The 27,505-nt window shown below is 51.4% G+C and overlaps 1 protein-coding gene across 1 annotated transcript; it reads left to right on the plus strand.

Moving 5' to 3' along the window:
* On the plus strand, positions 1 to 27,505 carry LOC117881784 (LON peptidase N-terminal domain and RING finger protein 1-like). Its single transcript, XM_034779470.1, has 12 exons — positions 1 to 912; positions 6,907 to 7,025; positions 11,173 to 11,295; positions 12,436 to 12,579; positions 13,409 to 13,559; positions 15,024 to 15,135; positions 19,266 to 19,380; positions 20,178 to 20,299; positions 20,788 to 20,946; positions 21,980 to 22,142; positions 23,871 to 24,017; positions 26,201 to 27,505. Exons 1-12 carry the CDS (start codon positions 606 to 608, stop codon positions 26,396 to 26,398), a joined length of 1,860 nt encoding a protein of 619 aa, XP_034635361.1. The 5' UTR covers positions 1 to 605; the 3' UTR covers positions 26,399 to 27,505.

Here is a 27,505-nt window from a genome sequence, read left to right on the forward strand (position 1 = left end):
AGTTTTGTGCAAGCAACAAAAGCGGTGGGGAGGGGAGGGGGCCAAGCCCCCTCCCCTTCCCCCGACAAATCGCTCCTCGGGGATGGAGCTGGGCTGCTCCAGCCCTGGGGAAGTGACTGCACCCACCTGCCCCCCCCCCGCCTTCCTCCCAGGGACGAGGAGGGTGGGAGGAGCAGCCTCCTCCCCCAGGCAGGGCGGCACAAGGGATGCGAAAGGGGAGATCCGGGGAAACCTGTCAGAGCGGGTCCGAGACGGTGACCCCGACACGCAGGCCGGGGAGGGGGTGTCACCCGCGGGCAGCCCGAGCGAGCCCCGCTGCCCCCGGGGGCTGTGCCAGCCAGGCGAGGATGGGCTGAGGGGCGCGGAGGGCCCTTGGGTGCTTCGCTCGGGTGCGCGGCTCTCAGCCCCTCGCCTTGTCTCGGGGCCATCCCCCGCCCCAGTGTCCCTGGCCCTGCGGGGGCCCGGAGCTTGTGGCGGGGCGGAAATCCAGCCCGTCCCCCGCGCCCCGGGCAGCCCGGCTCCAGGGGCGCATCCCGGCGCGCTGCTGCCCGGGGGAGGGTCGCGGTAGCGCCCCGCCGCCGCGGGCCGGGGCCGGAGCCGCAGCGATGGACGTTTTCCTCTGCCCCGCGTGTCGGCTCGTCCTGTGGGACCCGGTGACCGTCTCCTGCGGCCATTCCTTCTGCAAGCGGTGCCTGGGCGAGGCGCTGCCCTCCCGCTGCCTCGTGTGCCGGGGGCGGCTGAGACTCCCGGGCTCCAGAGCGGTGCATTGTAACGTCCTGCTGGGCAGCCTGCTGGAGAAGTGCCTGGCCCGGGACACCCAGCTGGCCCGGCTGCAAAGCCACGCGCAGGAGCTGCTCCGGGGCCGGGACTACCGGGCTGCTCTGAGGACCACCCAGAAAGGGCTCGAACTGGGTAAGCGTGGCGGGTCTGGGGGGTGGGGGTGGGGAGGGAGGCTGGTCAGTGTCTGGACCCACGCACCCGAACCAAGCCACCCTCCACCGGCTCCTGGTTATGTAACTTCTCGCCAGAAACCGCCGGGCACCACTGCCCGGTCTCTCTCCTTCTTAGTTTCCTGTTAAAGAGCCGCTTTATGCGCCGAGAGGGGAACCCCACCATCAAAGCCGGTGAATGAAGCTGTGACTTCACGCGGTGTCACGAACGGAGACAGCTCATTTTCACCAGAAAGAAGAACAGGAGGACTTGTGGCACCTTAGAGACTAACAAATTTATTAGAGCATAAGCTTTCGTGGACTACAGCCCACTTCTTCGGATGCATTTTCACCAGCTTGCACTGATGAAGGGTTTAATTCCTCCAGCCCCCACCCCCCAGGACTTTAAAAAGGGCACGTTTATCATCATCTGTACCACAGCTCCAAAGTCAGATAGCAACAGCCCTCTGCTTTGCAGGCAGTTGCCGATATTTTCTTTTGCGAGCCCTGGGCACTATTTGCACTTATATAGCTTCCTGCGATGCGTATGAGCCGTCATGGCTCTTCCTTCATGACCCACTTCTTTAGCAGGTTGAGGGGTATAGTTTCTGCTGTCAGCCTCTAATCCGAAGGGTTTCGGGTGTGTAAGTGGTAGCAGAATTCGAGCCATGATTTGCAGGAGGAGCTGTGAGTTTCTGAGAGGATGGGAGGGGAATAGCTGTTTTAGAAGTTGGAAGATCAGTAGCACAGAGTGTTCACATCCAGCAATGTGTCAGTCCCAGAGGAAGTTCTTGGCCCAGCTTTGCCGGTCACAGGGACAGTGCCACTGTTGCTGGAGCGATGTGGAAAAGGGCTATGAAGATGGAAAATGATCAGCGGGGTTGTGAGACCGTCACAGTGTATCCACCCACAGTTGCACCTGTCGGAGCCACCTCTACCTCTTGGGAGAATGCAGCCCTGGCAAAGACTCGTAGCCAGGGGTTGACTAATTCTCTACTCTCCCAGGACTCCGAGGGCCAGGGCTGGATCCTGCAGTCTTGTTTCAGGATTGACCTCCAGGGGAAATTTGCCGGCAGGATCAGGCCCTGGATTTTCTGAACATAGGAGGGAATGTGGATTGCTGCTAGGACAGCAACACTACTGAGTACCCACTTAGCGCTTAGGTACAGCTTTGTATTTGCAGTGCACGGCACAAACATTAATTCATTAATCACCATAGTACCAGAGCATGGGAAGGGGGTGTATCTATGTAAGTGACTTGCTGAAGGCTAATACATCATTGTGTCCTGAGCAGATCCTTTTATCCAACATATTAACGTAAGACATGCATCACTTTTCAGCATCATGATTACTTGATCAAGTCTTGAAGCAAATGCATGCATGTGTGTTTATTAACATTTTCATGACTGTTTTATTTTACATCATGGGATTTCTGTAAAAGAAATATTGATAAAAATGTTCAGAGCTCCAAATCCTTGTTACACTGTATGTGTGCTCCAAAAGTTCTCGGTTCTATGCTTGTCTTTATTCTTATTATCATTTGGACTGCTGTTGCGCCAGTCTCCTGGTGCTAGGCCCTGTACAAACACATAAGAAATACTCAATCCCTGCCCAGAAGAACTTCCCATCTTGGTTATGGATACTGCCTGTCTATAAACAAAGTTTCAAAACGTATTATTTTCAAGGGAAATGCAAAAGCACTTTGCAGTTAACCAAAGGCAGTGCTCTGTCAATCCATCTGTTGTCTTATATCTCTTCTGCCAACGAGCTAGTGTATCAGTGAGAATCTTCTTAACTTATAGTGGCAATCAAGATAACGAAATACCATTAGGCAACAGCTACAGACTTAAAAGAAAACACAGAGCAGTCACAAAAAGAACATCTAGCCAGATCTTGAACTTGGGGTGTAGTATCTTACTTTCCCCCACAAGCTCAAGTTCATGTGGGTCTCTGTGCATGTGGCAAATAAACTTGATCCGTAGACATCATTAAACCTGTGAATACGACAGGCCATGGCATTCTGGCTTTACACACACTTGAAGGGGACAGGTGACGTAGTGCAAAGGAGTCACACCCTCGCTCCTCCCCTCTGGATTCTGAGCTCGGCTCAGGCCCCCAAATGACAAATGAGTTGTGATTTCACCGTGGTTTCCATTGCTCCTCTTAACAAAACGCACTGCACTGCTCAGTTTGGTTGGCAGTCCTGGCTCAAAGACTAGCACTGGGAGAAGGGGCTGCAGCTATTGCTGTTATATATATTGCAGTAGCACCAGGATGAGGAGACCCAGTAAGAGATAGGAGCCCCATTGTGTAAGGCAGCGTGTAGATAAGTAAAGGAAAGGCAACTGCTACTCCAGAGAGCTCATTCTCCAGGATTATGACAAGACACAGCAGGTGGATAAAGAGACACATGGGGATGTGGGCACGGTTACAGTAAAGACAGGTATGTTTGCGTGAATGAATAGTCACATTGGCCATCCTAGACACAGCTGCCGGCCTTCCTGGACTGCGGCTCATTGGCAGAACTGCATCAATGGCAGAGGATTCAGGTGCACTGGCAGTGTTGTGTGTGTGGGAAACTTCCATAGCCAACCAAGCCAAAAACTGCTGAACCCCCTCAGGCTTACCCAGAGCAATGCACCAGAGCATATGTTCAGAGCACTTACGATTGTTTTATTATGGAGAAGAGAGCGCTGCTCACATTTCACCAGCGTGCCTTCTTCCGAGCGGCTTTGCTAGAATCTCTTATCTGGAGTTAAATAACTGTAAGGACTTGGAAAGCGTTTCTAGTTTGTTGCTCAATTTTAGCCCAAGGCCCTTTGGCTATAGAGCAGTCCGTGGCTGAATTTTCTTAGGGCTGCGTCGGTGTTTAACACTCACATCAAGCAGCAGATTTTTGCCCCCCCTTAGTCTTAAAATCATAGAATCATCGAAATGTAGGACTGGAAGGGACCTCGAGAAGTCAAGGCCAGTCTCCTGTGCTAAGGCAGGGCGAAATAAACCTCGTCTAACCTATTCTTGAAAACTTGCTGTGATGGGAATTTCATAACCTCTCTTGGATGCCTATTCCAGAACTTAACTACCTTTATAGCTGGAAAGTTTTCCTAATACCTAACCTGAAGCTGCAGATTCACATTACTTCTTATCCTGCCTTCTGTGGACATGGAGAACGATTGATCACCGTCTTCGTTAGAACAGCCCTTCACACTGTCATCAGTTCCCCCCTTCCCCGGTCTTCTTTTCTCAAGACTATTCTTAATCCGCAAATGAATTTCCTGAGGTGGATGCCTGGCCACCGCGTTTGTGTTCATTCAGAAGGATGGCACTGCGTCTGTCCTTGTTATCACTTGGTTCTGGGTCGCTGCTGTCAATCTCTCACTTTAACGCACCAGTGCAGCCCAAACGAAACCCATCTGAGCAGGGTGACGGCTTCCCCAGCACAGACATGGAGGCGATGTTATCCTGGCCAGGGAGATGAGCCTTCCTGGGAGTGCCGGAGAGCCAGCAGTGTAGTTAGTGCAGGAGTATTTTCTCTCGCTCGCTGTGGATTGCAGAGATGGGCTGAGGTTCACAGCCAGGCTTTCTCATTGATTAAGCTTGTACCCGTCAGCAGTCCTGTAACATTCTCATGAGGAGTGACTGAAAGAGAGAAAATATTCATAGACAGACTGCTTGGCCAGGAAAATTACTAGCATCCTGGGGGACAGGTGGCCCCCTCTGCAAATTAATATACGGTATGACAGGTTGTCCCAGGGAGACTTTTAGTTAGAAGTCATCAGCTGAAATCCAGCCTTGGGGGTGTTAGTGAACAAGTTGCCATATGACACCAGCAATACCCCTGGCGCCCACAATGGAAGTGCTGGAAGAAAGGCAAACCTTAGAGCTGATCCCACCAGGTCAGTGGATGAGGCCCAGTGTAAGGGAATGTTCTGCAGTGCTGTCTGTCCAGGTGCTAGCAGAGCTCTGTAGAATGGCACTACGGCACATTTAGTTGGTACTAAAGCGGGGAACTTCAAAGGTGCCCAACTGCTATTAATAGGTCAACGAGAATTGAATTCCTCACTCCCGTAGGTGGCTTTGGGGAATCTCAGACTCAATTTCTACTTGAAAACAGAGCCAGTAAGGGACACAGATTCCCTGTCTTTGTTCCATATTCCTCCTCCATCCATCTTCCTTGACACGGAGATGGCAGACACTTGGCCAGACGGACTGAGAGGCTGTCTAGTGTCACTGCAGCCTATGGGTCCTCAGCCGAAATGTTGTTTTGTGATGTCTCACAGCAGCATCGCTCAGTGACTCACAGCAGACGCCCCTGGGCCTTCTATGGCAACAGCACACCACAGGGACTATTTTTATTCTTTCTCCAGCCACAGAAGCACAGCTGTGTCCCAAAAAATGTGGTTCTGGATGTCTGGAGAACAGCCCCCGCAACCTTCGAATCAATAGGTCCTGTTCTTGAAAGACAGCTCTAATATGCATTGTCAGATTCCACTCAGCTGAGGTCTTGCTAAGAGATTGGATACATCAGGATAAATTGGAATGAAGGGAAATTTAAGGGGCGGGAGAGGGGAATCCTTAGGTTGCTTAGATTGTTGAATAGTCTCTGAAGGGATGCTGGCTGTGATCTAGCCTTATTCCACCAAGCACCTGAGATTAAAAAGTAGGGAGCAGTTCAGCATTAGCAAGAAAGGGACTAGATGAAATGGAAGGTCTGATTCCCTGTCTCTAAGCAGTACTTGTTATTCTGTCCTTTTCCCGTAGCCTGTGTCTGGCTCATCTATTTAGATCGGAAGCTTTTTGGGACGGAGTTTGTCTCTTACTCTGTGTTTGTACAACACCCAGCACAGTGGGGCCCCAATCTTTGCTGGTCCTTAGGCACTACCATAATAAACATGATTCAGTATTATAGGGGCGGATAGTTAACCCCAGTGGTTTTAAGTAGAACTGGTCAAAAATGTTCAGTTGAAAAACAGTTTTCTTCGTTTTATGTACCATTTTCATTTTTTTACTTATCAGTTTTCAGTTTGTTTTCGTTTGATGATTGTACCTGTTTGGATCAGACCAATTCACCACGCGGCAGGCTTCTACAAAAGTCAGAAGTACACCCTAAATGAAACGTGTCTATTTCAAAATTGAAAAAGAAAAATCATTTTTGAGAAATTTCCAAAACATGTGAATACAGTAATGTAGATAAAAGAATTCCTTGCAAATATTTGGGGATCAAAAATGAAAAACCGGGCCCATTTTGAAACCCAGCAGAATGAAATCAGCTCTGAAAATGTCAGAGTTTTCATGAGCTAAGGTCTGGAATTATAGAGTCTTTAGCTTTGTTGACTAACTCTAGTTTAATCCAAGCCTGCTTTTGCATTACCAGTTCCTGTTATAAATATTGACATCTGTGACTAGTGTCAGACTAGATCACCTAGTTAGCTGGATTAGATCTCTTAGTCATGTGTCTGATGTGGATATTTCACTGTGAGAGTGCTAACCTGCTAATTCATTGCCTTACGGACCCTTCTGCATTCTGGCCGGAAATTAAGTCATTAACAAAAAATAATTAGTGCCAACAGTGTGAATTTAGTGGTGACAAAATCATGGCGTAAGTTGATCAAAATGCAAATGCGAGTGTATGTGATAAAATAGTGCAAGTCTCACTGATTTGGCATACAATGAGTGTGCAAAACAATTGTCACAACTGTTTTATCCTGTTAGCTGGCTTTCCTTCTCCACCTTCTCCACCACGCTTTTGATGTGCAAGTTATGCTTATTTTGCCTTGTCCATCCAGTGCCAAGTCAGTGCAAGTTACACTACTTTACCCCGACACCTGTTTTCTGATGTTATCCTCCCCCCAAGCTGAATTTGTCCAGGAGATTTCCATAGGACTTGCACCTGTTTGCACTAGGTCAGAATTCACCGTGTATAGGAGATATTGAGTGTAGACCTTGTATTAACGGCACTGAGGGCTTCTGCCTGCAGCTCCTGATGATGTTTCGCTGAGGCTGTGCCGCTCGGAGGCGTATGTGGCCCTGCAGCAGTATTCAGAGGCGCTGGAGGATTTGGAGGTGGTGTGCCGGAGTGACCCAGAAGAGTGTGAGGTGAGTCAGTGCGTGGCTGGTGGGTTGGTTCTGCTACAAGAAGGTGGACGGGGCACCTGCTGTGGGCTACAAGGGCTCCTTGAAATGAAACGTGATGTGAAATGTTGCGCTTGAGCTGTGGGACTGCAGCCGTCTGCTCACAGGGACGGGGATTTTGGGACTGTTAGAACTCTAAATGCTGGCGGGCTCTTCCTCCCCGTTTCTCCCAGAGGGCTTCATTGGCCCCAGGAATCTCCCTGATCTTGTTTTGCCACACTTCTGCGAACCCGCCTACCTCCCTGGAGAGATTTAGAGCTGTCCAAAGGAGATGGGGAGGGGGTTCTACAAATATTTAAGAGCACAATTTGAATCTGTTATCAAACATAAACCATGCCAGGAGTGAACATGATGCACCTAGCAACTTCTCTGCTGGTGCACTAGGATTCGGCTCTGGGACTCAGAACCCACTCAGATTTCAGCTGTTGCGGTTTTGGAGGGTCTTCTCCATGAAGCCTCTTTCCCGCTCCAGCTCCAGGGTGCTTTGCCTTTTTGCCACTCTTCCTGAAATTCATGGGCAGGTCAGCATCCCATGAGCCTTAGGGCCTGATCCAATGCCTGTTATAAACATTGAGAATCTTTCCATTGACTTTAATGGGCATTGGATCAGGCTTTAACTTGCTCTGCCATCAAGTGCATGTGGTTTGTTTCGTGCATTGCAATGCTCTGTCATGGTGCGACGACTCCGTCATCATTCAGTGAGGCAGCATTGTCATGTGACGCTGTAAACCAGTGAGCCTTTGAGGACAAACACTCAGAGGTGGGAACTTTTCCCTCATCCCTTCTCCTGGGAAATCAGATGGCGTTTTCCAAGGTGCATTTGGCAGGAAGTTCATCCCTTATATAGTTAGTGTTGTAAAGGCATATGGGGACCAGGCCATTTTTTGTTAACGCTGGCACAGCTGTTGTTCCCTTGTATGTTGCCAAACAAAATAGAGTTGTTTTCTCTATGGTGAGATCTTCCTGCGGCTCACTAAATGCTGGAAGTAGGTGCTTTCTTCATGGCATTCCCTCCACAGGCCAGGTACAACTGGGCATTTGCTAGACAAGCCCATTATAAAAGGAGCTGGATGCATGGTTCCCTCCCGCCTCCAGTGCCCTGCTAGAGATTTCAGGCCAGACCTTGAAGGGGAAAGGCAGCTCGGCCTCCAGCCTGCGTGCTTAAACTGAGTTGGCTGATTATGCCAGACTGTGGGCCCATGTTTTCTTTATGACACAGGCTCCTGTTCGCCACGGGTGGAGCTGACCTCGTTTTCTTTGGACCTCGTTCAGCGCCTGTGAGCAAGGGAGTAGCATTGCAGTTTGGATAATATGACAGTGACAAATGTTAATGCTGTTTGATTTTTCTGAGCTCGCTTGTCCAGGTTTTGGAGAGATCTGGTTTCTCTGTGTGTGTTTGTACAGCGTGGGCTGGATTTCCTGTGGCGTTGTGGCCCCTTTATACTTTTCCAGCTACACAAAGGCAGCCAGATCTCCCCATGAGGGAATACTCTCAGCACAACTGGGTCCCCAGGGGAAGACCGGGCATGGCTGGCTCTGTGCCGGCTTCCCTTGCAGCCCCCTGTGTACCAGGGGCACATCAAGGAAAAAAGAGAGCCTGGCTGGAGTGAATTGGAGGTTTGTGGGCTGTAGGCAGCAGAGTGTGAATTACAGCAGCCTTGAGATTGCTCTAATTTACACTGGGGACTGAGCACAAAGGTGTCTCTGTCCCCTCCTTTCCTGCACTGAGCACTGCTTGGCTGGAGTGCACCATGCGGCGCTGTGTCTTTAATGGCGGCACTAATACAAAGTATACAGACAGATGAGAGGGTTTTTCTTTTCAGTGTCACAAATTCTCTTTGGAATCCAAAACTGCCAAATTTCCCCCCAGTGCAAATATCTTACCCTCAGCTCAATTTGGAGCTAGTCCCCGGCAGTGCAGGGGAAATGCAGTAGCCACTAAGGGGGTTCTCCTAGCCTCCCTTGGCCTATAGTTTGGAAAACTTGCATGGTGGCCGTTCCCTGTGTCCCTGGGGGGTGTCTGGGAAAGGGACATCTTACAGAGGGTGGCAAGAGTTTTAGATCCACAGAGTGGATGGAAAAATGTGCTCATTATACAGAGGATCCAAATGCCACCACCTTGAATGCCACCACCTTGCCAGCAGCCTTGGGGCAGCTGGTTACCAAGCCGGGATCAGGGTCCATTGCTAATTCTGAACTCACACGCTTGCTCTCTGCACAGTCATTGGGTGTGTCTTGCTTGGAAACACACTAACCAAATTAAGTGGCAAGTTGCAATTATTGAATGTAAACACTCCATTATGCTAATCGGGCCATCTGTCATATCTCATTAAGCCCAGCGCACCTAGATAACTCTATTGGGTTAAAAAAAAACAACAACCCAAAGTGAAGCACTCCAGGAGTGTCTGGCATCCTGTCAAAGGCAATCTTCATTCAAGCAAACTCATTGCTTGCATAGAACTAAGGTAATGAAGGCAGCGGTTCCAGCAGCGTGGAAGGGAGAGGTTGATTCCTGCTGGACTGGTGCATGGATCACAGGGTGGGCTAGCGGGGACACAGCTTTGGGCTGCAGGCGGAGGGGTTTTCAGTATTACTGTTACTTAGTTGGGTTACTGTAGTCCCTCGGAGCTCCAGTCACGGGCTTGGACCTCATTGTGCTCGGCGCTCTACAAACACAGAACACAGAGCGGTCCCTGCCCCAGAGAGCTTACAATCAAAGTAAGATGCCAGATGGATAGAGACAGATGGGGGAGTACGAGGAAACAATGAGGCGACATTGGTCAGCATGCCAGGGGCCTAACTGTTGTCAAGTTTTTTTTGGTAGGCATCTTGGAAAAGGCGAGTTTGAAGGAGGGACTATAAGTGGGTTTGTGGATGTGCATCCGGAGTTTCTCCCAAGCACGAGGGGCAGCATGAGAGACAGCATGGAGGTGCTTGTTTGAAAATGTCACAAGTGGGCGATGCAGGCTGGCATCATGGACCGGATGGAGGCAGAAGTCGACGTTTCGGTGCTGAATAAGAGAGACTGGGTAGGGTGGGGCTAGATCACAAAGGGCCTTGAAAGTGAAGCCAGGCAGCGTATGTTTGGTGCTACAGAGGAGGGGAGCCAGTGGAAGGATGCAAAGAGAGGGGTGAGGCGGGCAAAGGGATGGGCAAGGAGGAAAATGCTCTTTGCAGCAGCATTCTGAATAGATCTGAACAGGGCCAGGTTGCATTTGCCAGGGCCAGAGAGACGGATAGTGCAGGACTGAGAGGCAGGAGGAGGAGAGCCTGCATGACAGTTTCAGGTGTGTGGATGCGTGGCAATGGCTGGATCTGATATGTCAGAGTGGTCTGTTCCTTAGTGGAAGGAATGGGAAAGTGGGAAGACTTATTGCTGCTTTGTCAAGGATTTTCCAGTTTCTCAGCCTACAATTTAATTTGATTTGCTTTTGCTATGTTGCATTTTGGAATAAAAGCCCCTTCTGTGCCTTAAGAAACCTTTATGGACATCTGTTTCCTTCGTTGGCGCATCTGCTGATAAAGCACAGGAAGGGTAAGTGGGGGAGTAGGGTAAATAGATCAAGATGTGAGTTATGAGAAAACCTGACTGAAGGTGTAACGGTTCGTCTGCAGGGTTTGAAGCTGGATCCTTTAGCACCACAGAACAAACACTAGCACATGAGCGTAAGGAGTAAAGTTCTGAGCCGGCAGCAGTAGTAGGTTGCTATCCTATAGAAAACCAGCCACATCACGCAATATCCATTTTGTCAGTGTGTTAAAAACATTCCGTACTGCTCAGCATGACTAGCCACTGCCTTGTCTTTTCCAGTTCTAATTTCTGTGATTTTCAGAGGTAGCAGCAGTACCAAGCTCACATTTCACCGCACGCAGCTCTCTAGGACATTCATGGGATTCATAGCTCAGTGCATGGGGCTTCTTAGAGGGAAGCCTAGGTGGCCATTTGGGGTTTTTTTAGGGGGTTCCGCAAGGTCTGAGTTGGTGGAGAAACTTGTATTAGTGCTGCCTGGTGAGTTGATACAATGAGGACTTGGGTTTCTAGGGCTGAAGAAAACAACCAGCTGGTGACTAATCCGGATGGCTCCATCCTATTTGCTTTGCTCCTCTGCAGGGCTATTTCCGGAAAGGGAAGGTGCTGCTGGAGTTGGGAGAGAAGTCCGAAGCCTTGCTGCAGTTCCACCATTGCCTTACACTCAATCCCAGCTTCCCTGCCGCTCAGCATGAGATGGAAAAGGTGAACGTGCCCCGGGGCCTTTCAGCCAAGAGCCAGGCTCCACTTTAAACCTGTCCATTTCCCCAGGAGATAGAAATCTGGGCATGGATTTCAGTGCCCTTGAATTAGGCAGTAAAATAAAGCCATGATACGCTCCTTTTCTCCTGGAGACTGAATCATAGAATATCAGGGTTGGAAGGGACCTCAGGAGGTCATCTAGTCCAACCCTATGCTCAAAGCAGGACCAATCCCCAGACACATTGTTTGCCCCAGATCCCTAAATGGCCCCCTCAAGGATTGAACTCACATCCCTGGGTTTAGCAAGCCAGTGCTCAAACCACTGAGCTATCCCTGCCAGCATGGGAGGGAGGCCTAGATTGTTCTTGAGTGCAACTATGAACAGGTTTCCTTCCCCTCCCTACCACCTTCCCCAGGCAAAAGCCTTGCAGTTTTCCTTTGCATCCTGCCAGAAAACTGCCTCTAAAGCCACATCTCCAAGTCTCTTGCCTGGGCAAGTCTCAGCTGAGCACTGCTCCCTGATTGGTTAAGAAAGAGCAGTCTAGCCAGCCCGGCGTCTGGGGGATCTCAGTGCAGATCCTGTTTGGCCGGCGTCCCTCCCGTTACAGAAATCACCATGACCTTTGGCACCGCTTGCTACCCCTGGCAGCCTCCATGGGCACAGAGATGTTTCCTCCATCCGAGTCCGGGGTGAGGAACATTGTTGTGGGTGGGGCAGTTTGCACTGCGCTTGCCCGTGTTGTATCAGTTCTGTTGGCAATGTCCCCACGGCTGTTAATCACCACGGCCATATTCACTCTCTTTTCCCACCCTTTCTTCCCAGCTCACTGCACTGCCCGGGCATTCATATGCCAATGGGTAGAACTGGTGTGTCACTGCAGCAGGAAACCAGGATTCTGCCCAGAGGCTCTGGAGAAGAGAAATTGGGCTTGGATCTTCCTCTCTACCCTGTCTGTAGGCATCAGGCATGGCTGGAGTTTGGTCCTGCCTAGCTTTCTAGAATATATAGGGTTGGGGTGGGGAGTGGGGAGGAGCAGAGGGTGTTGAGGGCTTCGACTCTTCCACCCCGATCTAGAAGCAACGTTGCACCTTACGGTTTGCTTTCCCTGCACCAAAAATGTAACGCGACTCCTCCACCTGCAGATCCTCACACAGGCTGACTCCCCACTCCCAGGCACTGTCGTGGAGCTACTGAGTGCTGCCAGCCTGGACTTTAAAAGCTCCAACTCAGGGAAGGAAGAAGCAGACCCTCTGCTGAGGCCCTCTTCCGGAGGAGAGTACGGGCAGGTGAGGGGGCTTGTTGGGCCTGCTATGGTTATGGGTGCAGGAGCAAAGATCAGGTGAAGATAGTCACACAGAGGGGTGTGTGTGTGGTAACCAAGAGTGCTGTCATGTGCACAATGTCTTTCTCTGGGATTGGGAAGGGGATGAAAGAAAGACTGAGGGAGTTGCAGCTAGCAGAGATTCAGCACCGCAAAGGAGTGAACAGGGCGGGTTGAACACCGGGAAAGCGATACCCCCACATCTTGTGAAGGGATTGGGTAGGGATGAGAACTCCCCCATTTTCCATATATTTTCCCCCCTGCCATGTTTTTGGTAAGCAAAATATTTCCAAACTGATTTCAGGCAACAAAAGATGTGACAGCAAATTTGGGTCGTGTCAGCAATTCCCCCTCCAAGTTTTATTCTTTGAGGGGAAAAAAGGGGTGGGATTTTTTGGTGAAAAGCTTTACGTGAGGAAAAATTCAGGCCAGCTCCTATTGTTACGTTACCCTCTCTGGGAGACCCTGCTAGTTGAGGAGGGATGAGGAGATGCGGGAGTGTGGGTTCAAACACACCCAAGGAGTGGGCAGAGCTTGGAGAGAGTCGGCCCGTGTTTTGAGCACAACACTGGCCATCCTCTGCATGCATGATAAGTGCCCAGGTTGGATAACAAGGGGACAGCATCTTTGTTCTCCTCTCTTGTGTGTGTCTAAAATCCTTCCCTTGGAGCTCCCATCCCCAGCATGTGTGGAAAATCCTTCCCCCTTGTGACTCAGTAGCGCAGACGTGTCTATGGAGAATGCACCAGACGCAGGGATATCAGGCTTGACTTTCTATTTTTTTTGTGATCTAGGATCCAGAGAGAGAGACGGAGGATGGGAAGGAGGAAGCTTTGTCTGAACATAGCCAGTTGGAGCCTCAAAGTCCCCAGCAGCCTGCCTGGTGGCCGAGGAGACGGAAAGACTCAGGGACTTCAGCAGAGAGGCAAGAGGGGAGATCATTAGGTAGGTGGCCTCGCAGGCACCTGGAAGCCCATCTAAATGACGCGAGTGTGTGTGTCACCCCATCCTCCATTGCAGGGCAAGTTTGCAGCCTTTCTGTTGACGTTGGTACCCAAGGTGGATGGAGCTTAATATTCATGGAGAACGGAAGAGTCTCAGGCTACATCTTCACTACAGTGGGGTGTCGATTTAAGATACGCAAATTCAGCTACGCGAATAGAGTAGCTGAATTCGACGTATCGCAGCCGACTTACCCCGCTGTAGGGACGGCGGCAAAATCGACTTCTGCGGCTTCCCGTCGACGGCGCTTACTCCCACCTCCGCTGGTGGAGTAAGAGCGTCGATTTGGGGATCGATTGTTGCATCCCAACGGGACGCGATAAATCAATCCCCGAGAGGTCGATTTCTACCCAGGCTTTGTCAGTCTCCTCTAGAGTGTGTCCCTCACCGAGCCGTGGAGAGGAGTCTACTCCAGGGACTTTTGACTGTATGCGGTCAAACTCCACCCTAGAGTCACATGCCGCAATCCCCTCCTCATAGGAAGTACAGAGGAGAAGGCCATGACCTGAACTGGACAGTGTCTATCCCCGCCACCTGGTCTCGTAGGCTGGGAGGGACTGGCTGGTATTTGGATTCAGGTTGGAGTTGTATTTGGATTTACAGCATCATGTGGTTGTGAATTCCATCCCATCCCATTTGTACTGTGAATTCCCGTCTCCTAGCGCTTGTGCTTGCGCTCCCCCACACCCAGCATTTAGCAGGGTGGTTTCCCCATGCATGCTCTCACTTAGAAAGGCGGCTGTTAATGCCGGCTCCAGTTACAATGTGTCTTCCGCATAGGCCGGCTTAAAAGACAAGTGCAGCTACTTTGCTGTCAAACCAGAAGCCCACCAAAGTCTGTGGAAATAGTCCCCATGTCTTCCAGGGGCTCTGGATCAGGCCCTCCATTCCGAAGTGAGAAACACTTCCCGTCCCAGACACACTGGGGGGAAAAGGTTTTTCCAAAGTAGGAACTTGGCCTCAGCATTTGGCATGTCGGCTGCTGCGATACGTACATGCACTTAGATAACGCTACCTAGCACTTTGGCTTTTCCTCTTCAAAGCATTGTCTGGGTAGAAACGACGTACACTTCACACCACCCGTGGGGGGAGAGGATTAGTTTCATTCTCCAAACGGGCAAACAGACCTTGAGGGATGAAATGACTCACTCAGGCTGTGCAGTGACTCAGTGGCAGGGCAGAAACGATTGCTCCTGGTTTTACGCTTGCTTCACTAGACTTGAGACCCAGGCCACGCTGCCTGCTAAAATGTTCCATTTGAAATCCACCCGGCTGAAACCCTGCGGCTGTCTGCTGCCAGAGGGCAGATGAGGTGATCATAGAGGTTCCTTCTGTCCTTAAATCTATGAAAACTCCCAAGCACTTCTCAGAGGGCATCACTCCTTCCTCTGCTCCTTCTGCTCCTAGGTATTGGGGAGGAAACGACAGACACAGCAGCAGCAAAATCTAGCCATCGCCAGGAGCCAGAGCTTAGGGACCTACTGAGCGTGTCTGACCTGGAGTGCTCCCTCTGCATACGGTGAGTCACCAAAGGGCTTTTGCAGTGACGGATAAACACCGAGCGGGGGCCCAGTTTGCTGGCCCAGATCTTTTGCTCACATCTTGCTGCAAAATTTTGCATGCCAAAGCACAGGCAAAGCTAAACGAGTAACGCACGGTAAAGCGTGCAGGACATGGATAACAATGTGTGGTTGGTCCCTTTGATGTCGATAACGGAGTCTGTTATCACCGGCTCATGAGTCAGCATTCCTAGTGCACTCGGTGTAATTCACTGTAATGAAAACACTAGGCTCCTGTAGGCTCAGAAGTGAGGGGCACCTTCTTTAACTGGGGACCATTGGGCATCTCTGTTGGAGAGAAACTCCAGGACTGGAATAGCAGGGGGCAATGCAAGTCTAACCAGAGGTGCATTGGCAGAGCTGTGTGTGCAGAGGAGAGGAAACTGGTACAGAAGACAGCATGCAACCAGATTGTTGGATAATATAGAGCAGGGAATGGGCTGGGGCCAGGTGGCTGCAGGAGCTGATAGTGAAACTTGCCAAAGGGTGTGTTAAAATTAACTTCATTATCCATTTAACTCTTCGAGTACCTGGAACCGTTACACAGCTGTCCTCCTCGCCTCTCCTGAACGGTGGTGTTGGGTTATGCTAGCTCGTGTGCTGCAACAAGAAGACAAAGATCTTTGCACGTTGCAGTCTGGCTGCTCCTAATCCTTTCCCTGCGCCTAGTAGCTAGATGGGGGTTTAGAGCAGCAAATGGGCAGCTTGGGAAATGTACCATCCCCCATGTAAATGAACTGAGGAAGGCGGAGTTAAAGTAGGGGTGAATTTGGCCCGATGGACCTGAAAATTGCCAGTCGTTTAATCCCAGGACTATTTTTTGAGGAGGGGAACGAGGGATGTACAAGTGTCCAGAAGCCCAAACTGTAATGGAGAGAGAAGCCAGGAGAGTAGTGTTAGCTCAATGGTTGGTGCTTCCATTGGGCAGCATGTCCTGGCCCGTTAACATCTTCTTCGAGCAGCGGGCACTGGTCCAGGGCTCTCTGCTCTATGTCCCTCTTTGGTCCCTACTCTCTTGCTGGCCCATGACCTCCCTCCCTTCCCTGCACTCCTGGGTTTGTCCCAAGTAATCTGTTACTCTCCGTGTCTGGGTGGACCCTCCCCTCTTCTGGGGGAAGGCTGTCGGGGCCTTTGGTGGGTCCCTGCTGCCTGCTACGGAAAGTCACATAGGCCAGTCATTAGTGCTCTGCTGGGCGAGGAGATCCCTGGGAACGCTCTGGAGACACCACGCTTGGCCTTCGTTGGTGCTGGTGGGATGGAGCTTCTTACATTGCCTAACGCTGACCGCCCCAGTTGCCTCCAGAGGAAACCCCTGCCCTACCTCTAGGCAGGTGCAGTGAGAAGACAGCATGGGGTGGGATCACCAGGACTCCAGCAGGGATGGAAACAGAGCTCACACCTGGAGCAGAATGCTCTGGGGCTGACCTCCGAGGTTTTAGTGGTTTAACTCCATCGATCAGAGCCCAGGCTGCCGATCTGGGGCGGGTGATTTATACTTCTGATTAAGCAATAAGCCAGCATCACAGACAGGCTTCAAACAGGAGCATTCAGCTAACTAAGCAGCAGGCCAAGGTCGGCGTGTTCCCTCACAAACGGCTGGCCTCTCCCAGCAGCGAGAAAGGAGATCTGGGACATGGCTCATCCCTGTAAGAAGGGGAAGTGGTACATGTGAGGCAGCCATGGTCACATACTGCCTTTTCTCCGGTTTGGGTCTGACTGTGCACTGGCTCAGCGGAGCTACCCTTAACGCCCACCACCAGGGACGGGAGGAGAACTAGGCCTTGTGTTTGGATATGTTGGCCAGCAGCAGACAGGACCTGAGCAAACAGCTCTGCCAGGGCTCCTCAGTCCTGACCTTAAACCTGCTGCTCCCTCCTCGGGCCTCTGTTCAGCAGAGACCAACGGCCGCACTGCGCTTTTGCAACGTGGGCAACTTGTCCCTGAGCCGTGCCCCCGAGACCACCCTGGGACTTCAGATCAGCCTCTGAACCCAGGAGCGGTGGCGTGAAGCGCTAATCCCTCTGGACGACCCAGCCCTGGTCTGCAGCTCGAGGGCTGGTTATTTTTTAAGCCTGAGTTCCCTCGATTAAAAATAACAATGCGACTAATCCGTTAGGGCAGACGTCAGTTCGACGAGAGGAAATGGTCTGTGCGAGCCAAGATGCCGCATGGAGCTCGGGCCTCCTGGCAAACTGGTGTCAAGTGCTGGCAAGTTCTGGGAATAACCTGCTGGGCGGGCTGCTCCTGGCGAAGGGGAGACGGCCACTGATAGGAAAGCGGAGATGTTCAGTGATGTTATTTAATGCAAATGTGAGGCTCTGGGGCAAAGTCACTGAGTGTGATGGGGTCAGTTGTCTCCCAGGCACGGCACGTTTCCTCTACAGTCAATTGCCCGCTAGGAGGCTGGTAGGGGCGTGAGCACCAGGTGCAGGAGAGCTGGCTTGCGTTGTAGGATGGAGGTGCTGGGCAGGTGTCAGAGGGTGAATTCTCTCTGTCTATGGTAATTCTATGGCTCCGTTTTCCATAGCCCCTGACTGCTTCACCCTCTTAAAGCTATGTACCCTCCCAGCACCCCTGTGAGGGAGGGAAGGGCTGTTAGTCCTGTTTTACAGATGGCCAGCTGAGGCAGATAGACTGACTGTGAATCTGTGCTTCCCCTTGTTCAGCCCCTTCCTTCATCGACTAGGGAGAGAACGGGATTGTCTGCATTGCCTTCAACATGCTCCTAACAGTGTGATAATGACTGTAGTCTAATCTCATGCTTCAGGGCTTCAGCCAATCACTTGCAGGAGGCAGGAAGGAATCCCGCCCCCCCAACATACACTTTGAATCTTTTTTCTCCCCAACTTCCTCTGAAGCATCAAAGATGAGACATGATACTGGCCGGGGTGGACTGGTGCTCTGAGCTGGTACAAACAATTGTCTGTCTTAGATGCCTGGCTGGTGGGTCTTGCTCATATGCTCAAGGTTTAACTGGTCGTCCTAGTCAGGGTCAGGAAGGAGTCTGCCCCCGCTGGCTGGCTGGGACCTTGGGAGTTTTTCACCTTCCTCTGCAACGTGAGGCTGGTTCCCCTGCTGGGCTCATGAAGCTCTGTCTCACCTACTCAGTTCCCTGCCATTGCAGGGCATCGGTGGGATCTCTGTCTCGCTTGTACTTGATACCCGTGGCACACAGCAGTTTAGTCTCTTGAGGACTGAAATGCTTTAGTTTAAGGGAAATCACTGGGCTCGACATAGGGGGATTTGGGGGCAAGTTAATGGCCTGTGATACAGGGGTGGTCAGACTAGATCTAATGGTCCCTTCTGGGTTTATATGACTTTGTGACTCACCCAAGAGGCCGATGGCAGGGCAGTACTTGAACTCAGGTGTCCGCTAGTGCTCTAACCAGTGGCCATCCTTCTTCTCTAGCTCTAAGAGCCTCCCTCCCTCCCCCAGCAGTGAGAGTCATTCATAGAACAAACTAACGAGCAGATCCCCAGTAAAGTGCTTGTCCCCTTTCCGGGGTGTTGGCTCCAGCCTCTGCCAGGTCCCCAGTAAAGCATCCTGACAGGTCGCATAGCAGGTGAGTCCTAGGTGCCATAGGGCACAGCTGGAGCTGTTAAGAGTGTGGTGGGTCCTTCTTGAGCTCTGGCTATGGAGAGCCATGGGTCAGTGGTGGCCAAGGTGCACCTCTGGTGGGTTTGTGAGCAGTGTAGAACTCGATCTCCATTCTCCAGCAGTGGCTGCACCGCTGCCCCTCAACACCCTGGTCCGTTGGCTGCCAGGGCATGGTAACTCCATCTGCCGCGGCTGCCAGCAAAGCAGTGCCCTCGCTTGCAGCTGGGGCAGATTGCAGCAGCTCAAGGTGTGCATTCGCGAGCCTCCCACGCATCCTTTGCACTGGCTGCCCAGAGAGCAGACGCACTTTGCTGGCATACGAAACCTTAACTAAACTGGGAGCTAGCTAGCTGGGGGGCCTGCTCTCCTCTGCTCTCCTTCCTGGGCTTTCACCTCTTCTAAGGCCAAATCATGGCCTGTAACTAACTCCACGCACCCCTCTTCCACCCTCCTTCCTTTGGTTTGCTCACCCTTGTGCCCGTTGTTCCACAGGATGTTCTTTGAGCCAGTGACCACGCCCTGCGGCCACACCTTCTGCAAGGAGTGCCTGGAGCGCAGTCTGGACCACAGGCCCAACTGCCCACTCTGCAAACAGAGCCTGAGAGAGGTAAGAGGAAGCCTCTGGTGACTCTATGGGTTGGAGCAGAAGGGAGATCGGAGCACTGCTGTTAGCATGCTCCAGGTGGGAAAGCAGCAGGACTGGAAGGGTGTGCACCCCTCGCAGTGGCAATATTGGCCAAGGTAGGAGGGTGTAAGAGTAGGGCTGTGCTGTACGTTGGCAAGCAGTGTTCTCTGCCAGATGGGGTCCTGGGTCTGCACCTGTACGTGTGATCATATCCTGCTTTTTCACACCATATGCAATTAGACTGAGGAACTCATCGCCACAAGACTAGTTGAGGCCAAGAATTTAGCTAGATTCACAGAGGAACTGCGCATTTATATGCATCTAGGGTCATAGTAGTGAAGACTAACAAAAATGGAAGGGGATTAAAACCTCATGCCTCCGGGATTAGGAGAATCTCTAAATGACAGGGATTCAGAGGAGACCATCATGAAGCAAATTATCTCAGGGGTTTCGTGCACCTTCCTCGGAAGCATCCGATATTGGCCACTCTCAGAGACAGGATACTAGGCTAAATGGACCATAGGTCTGATCCACTCTGGCAATTCCTTTCCTATAACACCTAATCCTATTACATCTGTGGGAAACCCTCCTAGAGCTGGAATGGGAGGAGCCCACATCACTGGGAGAAGATTTTGGGCTCTCTCCTTGCCATTCTTTGATCTGAAATTGCCTTTGGCTCCATGAGGGGTGGGGATAGTTCCCAGCTTCAGTTGGGCCCCTGGACTTCCCTGAATGTTTTTGTCCAAGGTTGTACGTCTTTCTCTTTCTCTTTCGTCCAGTATTTGAAGGCTGGGAAGTACAACCCCACCGTGTTGCTGGTGGAGATCATGGTGGCCACCTTTCCCTCGCAGCTGGCAGACAGGAAACGGGTGCATGAGGCTGAGATGGCAGAGCTCTCAAAGTAAACAAAGAACGTCTTCAATATGTATGTGTATGTGCGCGGGGGATTGGGGGCGGGAGAGCGAGTGTATGTGCACGTACCGTAATGTGGCCAGGGGAGACCTTCAGTCTCAATGGGGCCTTCAGAGAACAGAGAGGATCCCACTGAGAAGCTGCTGCCTGGTGGGTTGGTGGGGTTCTTGCCACTGGGCCTCCATATCAGATCAGCTGGATTGCTTCATTGGCAGAGTTATACTCCCTGGATAATCTGAGGCGATGATTTACTGTTCTACGAGGCCAGAGCATTGTTTCTTCATGTTTCCTCTTGGCGGAATGCAATATTAAAGAGCTGGTTTGTGAGAATGGCCAGGTCCTGCTAAATGTAACTTGACTCCTTGAGACGTGGTGTCCTCCGCTTTTCCATGTGCTGCTCTTGCCATGTCAGCACGGAAAAGGGGTGAAGTTTCAAAGTGACCGAGAATTTCTTTCCTGTCATCCCCTTCCCTGCAGCCTGACCAAGAACATCCCCATCTTCGTGTGCACCATGTCTTTCCCGGGCATCTCGTGCCCGCTGCACGTCTTTGAACCTCGCTACCGTCTCATGATGCGGAGGTGCCAGGAGACCGGCACGAAGATGTTTGGCATGTGTATGTATGAGAATGGGAAGAGGTGAGCGACAGACCAAGGCACCAACTGCAGCTGCGTTCTCATCCCTCCATCTGTAACTCCCTCCTCCTGCTACCCACCATCATCCTCTCAGACCTATCAACTACCCCACCTTTTGCTGTAGCCATGTCAATTCCTGTGTCTTTGTCTTCCAAAATAGTAGCTGTCAGTCTAGGGGCCCTGTGACGTCCACGAGGGGCCAGTCAATGCTGGAAGAAAGATGGTCCAGTGGTTAGGGCCAGTTGCAGCAGTGCTGTGGTCTAAAACTCTACCAGCATATCTGTTGGAAACCCTGTTAGGAGAATGACCCCACAGTGAAGGGAGTTTGGAGGGTGGGGAAAAGAAGCCCCACAGAGTCTCCAAGAGGTGCCTCTTTAGTTAGAACATAAGAACGACCGTACTGGGTCAGACCAAAGGTCCATCTAGCCCAGTATCCTGTCGGCCGACAGTGGCCAATGCCAGGTGCCCCAGAGGGAGTGAACCTAAAGGTAATGATCAAGTGATCTCTCTCCTGCCATCCATCTCCATCATCTGACAAACAAACAGAGGCTAGGGACACCATTCCTTACCCATCGTGGCTAATAGCCATTAATGGACTTAACCTCCATGAATTTATCCAGTTCTCTTTTAAACCCCATTGTAGTCCTATAGTTCCTTTCAGAGCAGCACTGACAGGCTCCAAAAAATAAAACCCCTCCCTGCTGGCGGGAAGCTTGTGGACTGCCCACCTGGGTCACAAGGGTCAGAGATGCTCAGGGATCCACTAATGATGTGGGGAGCCCTGAGTAAAATATAGCCGTAGTCCCCGGTAGCGTAGCTTGGACATAATTTGGTGTCCTGGACGCTGGAGGAATCACTCCCTTGCAGATGTATCTGGCTTAGTGGAGGGTATTACAGATTGACAGGTATCTTCTCTGTGCATGAGGCCTTCATCCAGCCAGTTACTGGGGCTTTTTCTTCTTTTTTTTGTGGAAAGATGCTCTCTCATTGCTCTCATGCCTACGTTCCCCCCCCACTCCCTTCTCATCCACTCCAGTTTCGCGGACTACGGCTGCATGTTGGAGATTCAGCACATAGAGTTCTTGGCCGACGGGCGATCCCTGGTGGACACGATAGGAAGGCGTCGGTTCCGGGTGCTGAGACGGGGACACAGGGACGGCTACAACACTGCTGATATCGAGTACCTGGAGGATGAGAAGGTGAGGGCAGCCCATGGAGGGCTGCTGAATAAATGCACAGCAGGGGCAGTAGCAGTCATTCAGTGGGGCAGACCACCGGTTGAAATGGGGCAATCCCAGAACGGTGAATTCTGGCGCATGGGAACGTTCTCTCCAGGCGCGTTTCTGGGGCTCAGAATGTCCGTTCGCTGCAGCCATCTGCTGCTGGCTCATCCCTTGCTGCTTTATAATCTTCCCAGGCTTAGAGCGTGCTGGGGTTTCCAAGAATGGACTTCAGCCATTCACCCACGTTGGTCTCCTTGCACCCAACGCCTAACTGGCTATCCCCACCTCTGTGCTGCAAGCCAGGTTTGTCATAGAGGGCATCCCTTCCCCCCGCTGGCCGTATAGCTCACCAATGGCACCGGAGGTGGTGAACGAGGAACTAGTGCTGTGCACTGGTGAGCATGGGATCTGCCCCCTCCGCGGGTGAGCTGACCCAGGCCAACTTCTGCTGATTGCAGCCTTTTGAGGAGCCAGTAAATGGACACAGTGCTGTGGGGGTGGGTGGCTGGAATGATAGCAGTATCATGCTGGGTGAGCGCTGCCTGTTGGTGAGAGGAACCTCATCAGTACTCACGATGCTCCTGCATGTACTATGTTACTGAACCAGTTTATCTGTTCAAAATCTTCATTAATGATCTGGAGGATGGCGTGGACTGCACTCTCAGCAAGTTTGCAGATGACACTAAACTGGGAGGAGTGGTAGATACGCTGGAGGGTAGGGATAGGAGACAGAGGGACTTAGATAGATTAGAGGATTGGGCCAAAAGAAACCTGATGAGGTTCAACAAGGACAAGTGCAGAGTCCTGCACTTAGGAAGGAAGAATCCCATGCACTGCTACAGACTAGGGACTGAGTGGCTAGGCAGGAGTTCTGCAGAAAAGGACCTAGGGGTTACAGTGGACAAGAAGTTGGATATGTGTCAACAGTGTGCTCTTGTTGCCAAGAAGGCTAATGGCATTTTGGGCTGTATGAGTAGGGGCATTGCCAGCAGATCGAGGGACGTGATCATTCCCCTCTATTCGACATTGGTGAGGCCTCATCTGGAGTACGGTGTCCAGTTTTGGGCCCCACACTACAAGAAGGATGTGGAAAAATTGGAAAGAGTCCAGCGGAGGGCAACAAAAATGATTAGGGGGCTGGAGCACATGACTTATGAGGAGAGGCTGAGGGAACTGGGATTGTGTAGTCTGCAGAAGAGAAGAATGGGGGGGGGGGGGGGAGATTTGATAGCTGCTTTCAACTACCTAAAAGGGGGTGCCAAAGAGGGTGGATCTAGACTGTTCTCAGTAGTGGCAGATGACAGAACAAGGAGCAATGGTCTCAAGTTGCAGTGGGGGAGGTTTAGGTTGGATATTAGGAAAAACTTTCACTAGGAGGGTGGTGAAGCACTGGAATGGGTTACCTAGGGAGGTGGTGAAATCTCCATCCTTAAAGGTTTTTAAGGCCCGGCTTGACAAAGCCCTGGCTGGGATGATTTAGTTGGGAATTGGTCCTGCTTTGAGCAGGGGGTTGGACTAGATGACCTCCTGTGGTCCCGTCCAACCCTGATATTCTATGATTCTAACAAAAATCCCTGTGTTGCTTTCTTCTCCTCTCCTGTCTTCACCACTCCTACGCTCTCTCCTTCCAACTCCCTACCCCCATCCCCTGTGTGCTCCCCTTCACGCTTCCTTCCATGCTGCTTTCTCCTCCCTGCTGGCCAGGTGGAAGGGGAAGAGTTGGCTGAGCTGCAGCATCTGCACGAATGCACCTACCAGCAGGCGCAGAAGTTTTGTGAACATGGGGATGCCGCCTTGAGGCAGATTCTGATGCACCGCGGACCCCTGCCTGAGAAGGAAGAGGACATCCAGGTAATGAGGGAGTTGCTGGCTGGGCGCCTACGGGAGGCTGCCTTCTTAGAAATACACGTACAGATTTCACAGCTGCAATGGCCAGAAAGGGTCAATCGTGAATCTCTCCTCTGAGCTCCTGCATCACCTGGAGCCCCGGGGTGGAAGTAGAGCAGACGTTTAGAAAGACATCCAGTCTTGATCTCCAAGCGGAAGAGGATCCGCCATGTCCCTTGAGGAGCTGGTGCAGTCGTTAATTACCCTCACGGTTAAAAATTTGCATCTGATTTCCAGCTTGAATGTAGCTGACTTCAACTTGCAGCCATTGGATCCCAAGATGCCTCTGTCTGCTAGATTAAAGACCTCTCATAGCAGAGATATTCCTGTCCAGGCACTTAGAGACGTCATGACATCGCTCCTGGATGAGCTCCTTTAGTCTCTCATTGTGAGGTGTTCTCCCGAACTGAGTCACTCTTACAGATCGACTCTGAATCCTCTCTGACTTGTCCAAATCTAACCGGCACCAAGCAGAACCTGCCATTACAAAATAAAAGGGACGGGTGCCCAGGGCAGGAGCAGCAAAGGGGCCGGCAGGTTGCGAGTGAGGTGCATTGGGGGAGCCCAGGACTGGACCAGCAGGTCACACCATCATACATTAGCAGAGCTGGGGGGAACGGAGTTTGCACTCCACGTTACTGACCAAAAATACTTGGGTGGCTATTTTCTGCCTAATTGTTTGTTGTAAAAGTGCCTGGAATCCCAATTGGGGATCAAAGCTCCATTGTGCTAGGTGCGGCAGCTTGTCCCTGCCCCAAAGAGCGATTTATTACTCTCTCCTTTTTAAAACAAGAACAGGGTTGAGGATCGTGATATGGTCACAGGGGAAACTGAGCTCCTCTGCATGCCAAGATGAATTGCTTGGGGAACCTACTATGATCTCTAAACCCTGCAAGGGGTCTGAGCTGGAGTGGGGGCAGGGGGGGAGCGGGGAGATCCTTTCAATGGATATATCTCAATCCCAGGTGCACGACCATGAGTTTTCACTGTCCTGGTGAATATATCAACTGTCAGACCCATTTGCCTGGTTTTAGAGTATACGCTGCGGGACGAGCCATTCCCCACAAAGCTCTTGCTGTTTGGTGGGGACCCTAGAGGTGACAAATAAGTCAATGTGTCCTGCCTGGTCTAGTTTTTGCTCCTGTTGCTATTTAGAGAGGATTTTCCTTGCCAAGCATCATTTTTAGTGCTGGTGTGTGACCCTCAGCCATCTAACAGTTGGCCCACAGATATTTTTAAACTGTTCCTGGAATCAAAATTTAAAAAGTTAAATATTTGTGGCTCCTTCAAGGAAATGGCCTCTCTGGCTAGGGCCGAGGTGCCCCAGGGGCTGGATCCGACTCGCTTGTCACGTGCTTCTGGTGGATTCAGACTCTGCAGAACACAAGCTTTCCTTTTCTTAAGCAAGTACGTTTCTACTGGTTGCAAAGAGTCTCTTCTGGATGTGACTGGACCTTAGACAGCCTGAAACGAGAGGCAGGCCCTGTCCTCATTCCCCCGAGTGGGGTGTTTTCTCTTAAACCTGGTTGCATTTTAAAGAGTGTGGTTTTCAGATTACTTAGGTGCCCAACTGCGCCCCTAAATGGCATGAACAGGTGCTGCAGTGCCGCATTCAAGTCCAGGAACTGCATGTGCAGATGGCCAAACAAAGGGCAAACATAAGGTCCTAAAGATACCCTGGGTAAGGCTTTCCCCACTGAGAACTGCTGTAGGCAACACTCTCCTTTCTGGACACAGTGCACGCTGCTCTGGGGCAGCCCCAGTGAGGCTGTGTGGGTATTACAGAGGAGAAGATCTGGTCCCCTGCTCAGCAAAGCAAGGAGCTTATCTGCAGACCCAGAAAGGGGTGTTTTGAGGAAGGAATTGCCACGTTTGCAGCCCCTTTTCCGGCCATAACTGCACTCTGGGGCAGCGTGTGGTCTATTTGTCTGAGTCTTTCAGTTCTGGAGCCTGGATTCTGTTCTGCAATGAGCCTGGCCCTTGACGGGTAACTAAGATGTCCAAGCGGACACCTGACTAAAAATGGTCTGATGGGGCGATCCTGTCGACTGGGGGCATAATGCCTCCTACAGGGTATCCCACAGGTTCCAGGCCCTACTGCCTGAGCTCGTGTCAAGCTCCTGCCCTCTTTCTTCTCTCTCCCCTAGGCCACCAAAGATGGACCAGCTTGGTGTTGGTGGCTTATTTCCATCTTGCCCCTGGACCCATCCGACCAGCTCCGGCTCTTTGCCACCACCTCGCTGCGGGCCCGCCTCACTCAGCTGAAGCACATCCTGACTGGCATTCTGCAGCGCCGCGATTACGGCCACCAACTCGCAGACCTCCGCCCGAGAGGCAGGATCTAAAATCCAGGGCATTGCCGGTGCCTTGGCCAACTCGACAAGCACTTTGGGAGGGCCGGCCACGGGTGGGATGGAGATGTCGCCTGTTTTATTTCTGTGTTTGGCCTCCATGTTTTTACTGTCTTTTCTTCCTCACACTGACCTCAGCAGCCGGCCGCGCGCAAGCCTCTCCGGCAAACATAGCTGGAAAGGGCATGCAGTGGCAGCTAGAGTCCTTGATCGATTAGTGATACCATGCCGTCCATGCAGTCTTGATAAGCTGCTTAGGGGATTTAGGAGCATCTCACTAGGTCTGAGGAAGGTAGCAAGTCTGAAGGTGGGGCCAGGCTAAGGACACTGGCTTGCCTCTATGAGCCAAAGCCCCATGCAAAGTTATTTTGGTATCAAGAAATCTCGAGGGCAACTAGAAATGAATGCCAGGTGTCGCGTTGTTTTGGACTCTTCCACATTCAGGGTCACTAGTGTTTGCTAGCTTGTCCCAGTCTCTGTACGCTAGGTGAGGAAAAGGGGCTTTAAATCATTGGAAGCGTTGTAACAGGAGGGGGGAGGTTTCAGTAGCTTCCCGTGAGTTAGAATTGGTGCCTTTAATCATGAGTTTGATCTGATAGTCCATAAAAAAGAGAATTAAGTTAAATTAATTAAATTAAATAAAATAATCGGATCTTCTCAGGTCAGCTTCTAACAGCTGCTTATGGCCAAAAATCCCGAAAGAGAAGTTGCTACTTTAATATACCCAGTTCAGTACGTTCCCGTCTTTCAGGTTTGCTTCCTTCTCTGCTTTTGTTTGGGTGTCTGAATTTGCAGAAAGCTTCTGCCCCTTATTCAGTCTGGCAATGCTAAGAGATGCTGCTGCGTTGCTCTTGCAAGGGTCAGCCACCCGTTTCTCATGGACTCAGAGACTTTAAGGCCAGATGAGACCATCGTGATCATCTAGTCTGACCTGCACGTTGCAGGCCATAGACCCTCAATCGCCCACTCCTGTCATAGACCCATAACCTCTGGCTGAGTTACTGACGTCCTCAAATCATGGTTTAAAGTCTTCAAGTTACAGAGAATCCACCACTTACATTAGGTTAAACCTGCAAGTGACCCATGCCCCATGCTGCAGAG

This window comes from Trachemys scripta, chromosome 8 (assembly GCF_013100865.1).
Source record: "Trachemys scripta elegans isolate TJP31775 chromosome 8, CAS_Tse_1.0, whole genome shotgun sequence".
Classification (NCBI taxonomy): domain Eukaryota; kingdom Metazoa; phylum Chordata; order Testudines; family Emydidae; genus Trachemys; species Trachemys scripta.

Excerpts from the sequence above, each read along its gene's own strand:
- LOC117881784 (XM_034779470.1), top strand. The coding sequence starts at position 606 with ATGGACGTTTTCCTCTGCCCCGCGTGTCGGCTCGTCCTGTGGGACCCG. Across the intron at positions 11,296-12,435 it reads CTCAGCATGAGATGGAAAAG|ATCCTCACACAGGCTGACTC; the intron begins GTGAACGTGCCC and ends CTCCACCTGCAG. Across the intron at positions 12,580-13,408 it reads CCGGAGGAGAGTACGGGCAG|GATCCAGAGAGAGAGACGGA; the intron begins GTGAGGGGGCTT and ends TTTGTGATCTAG.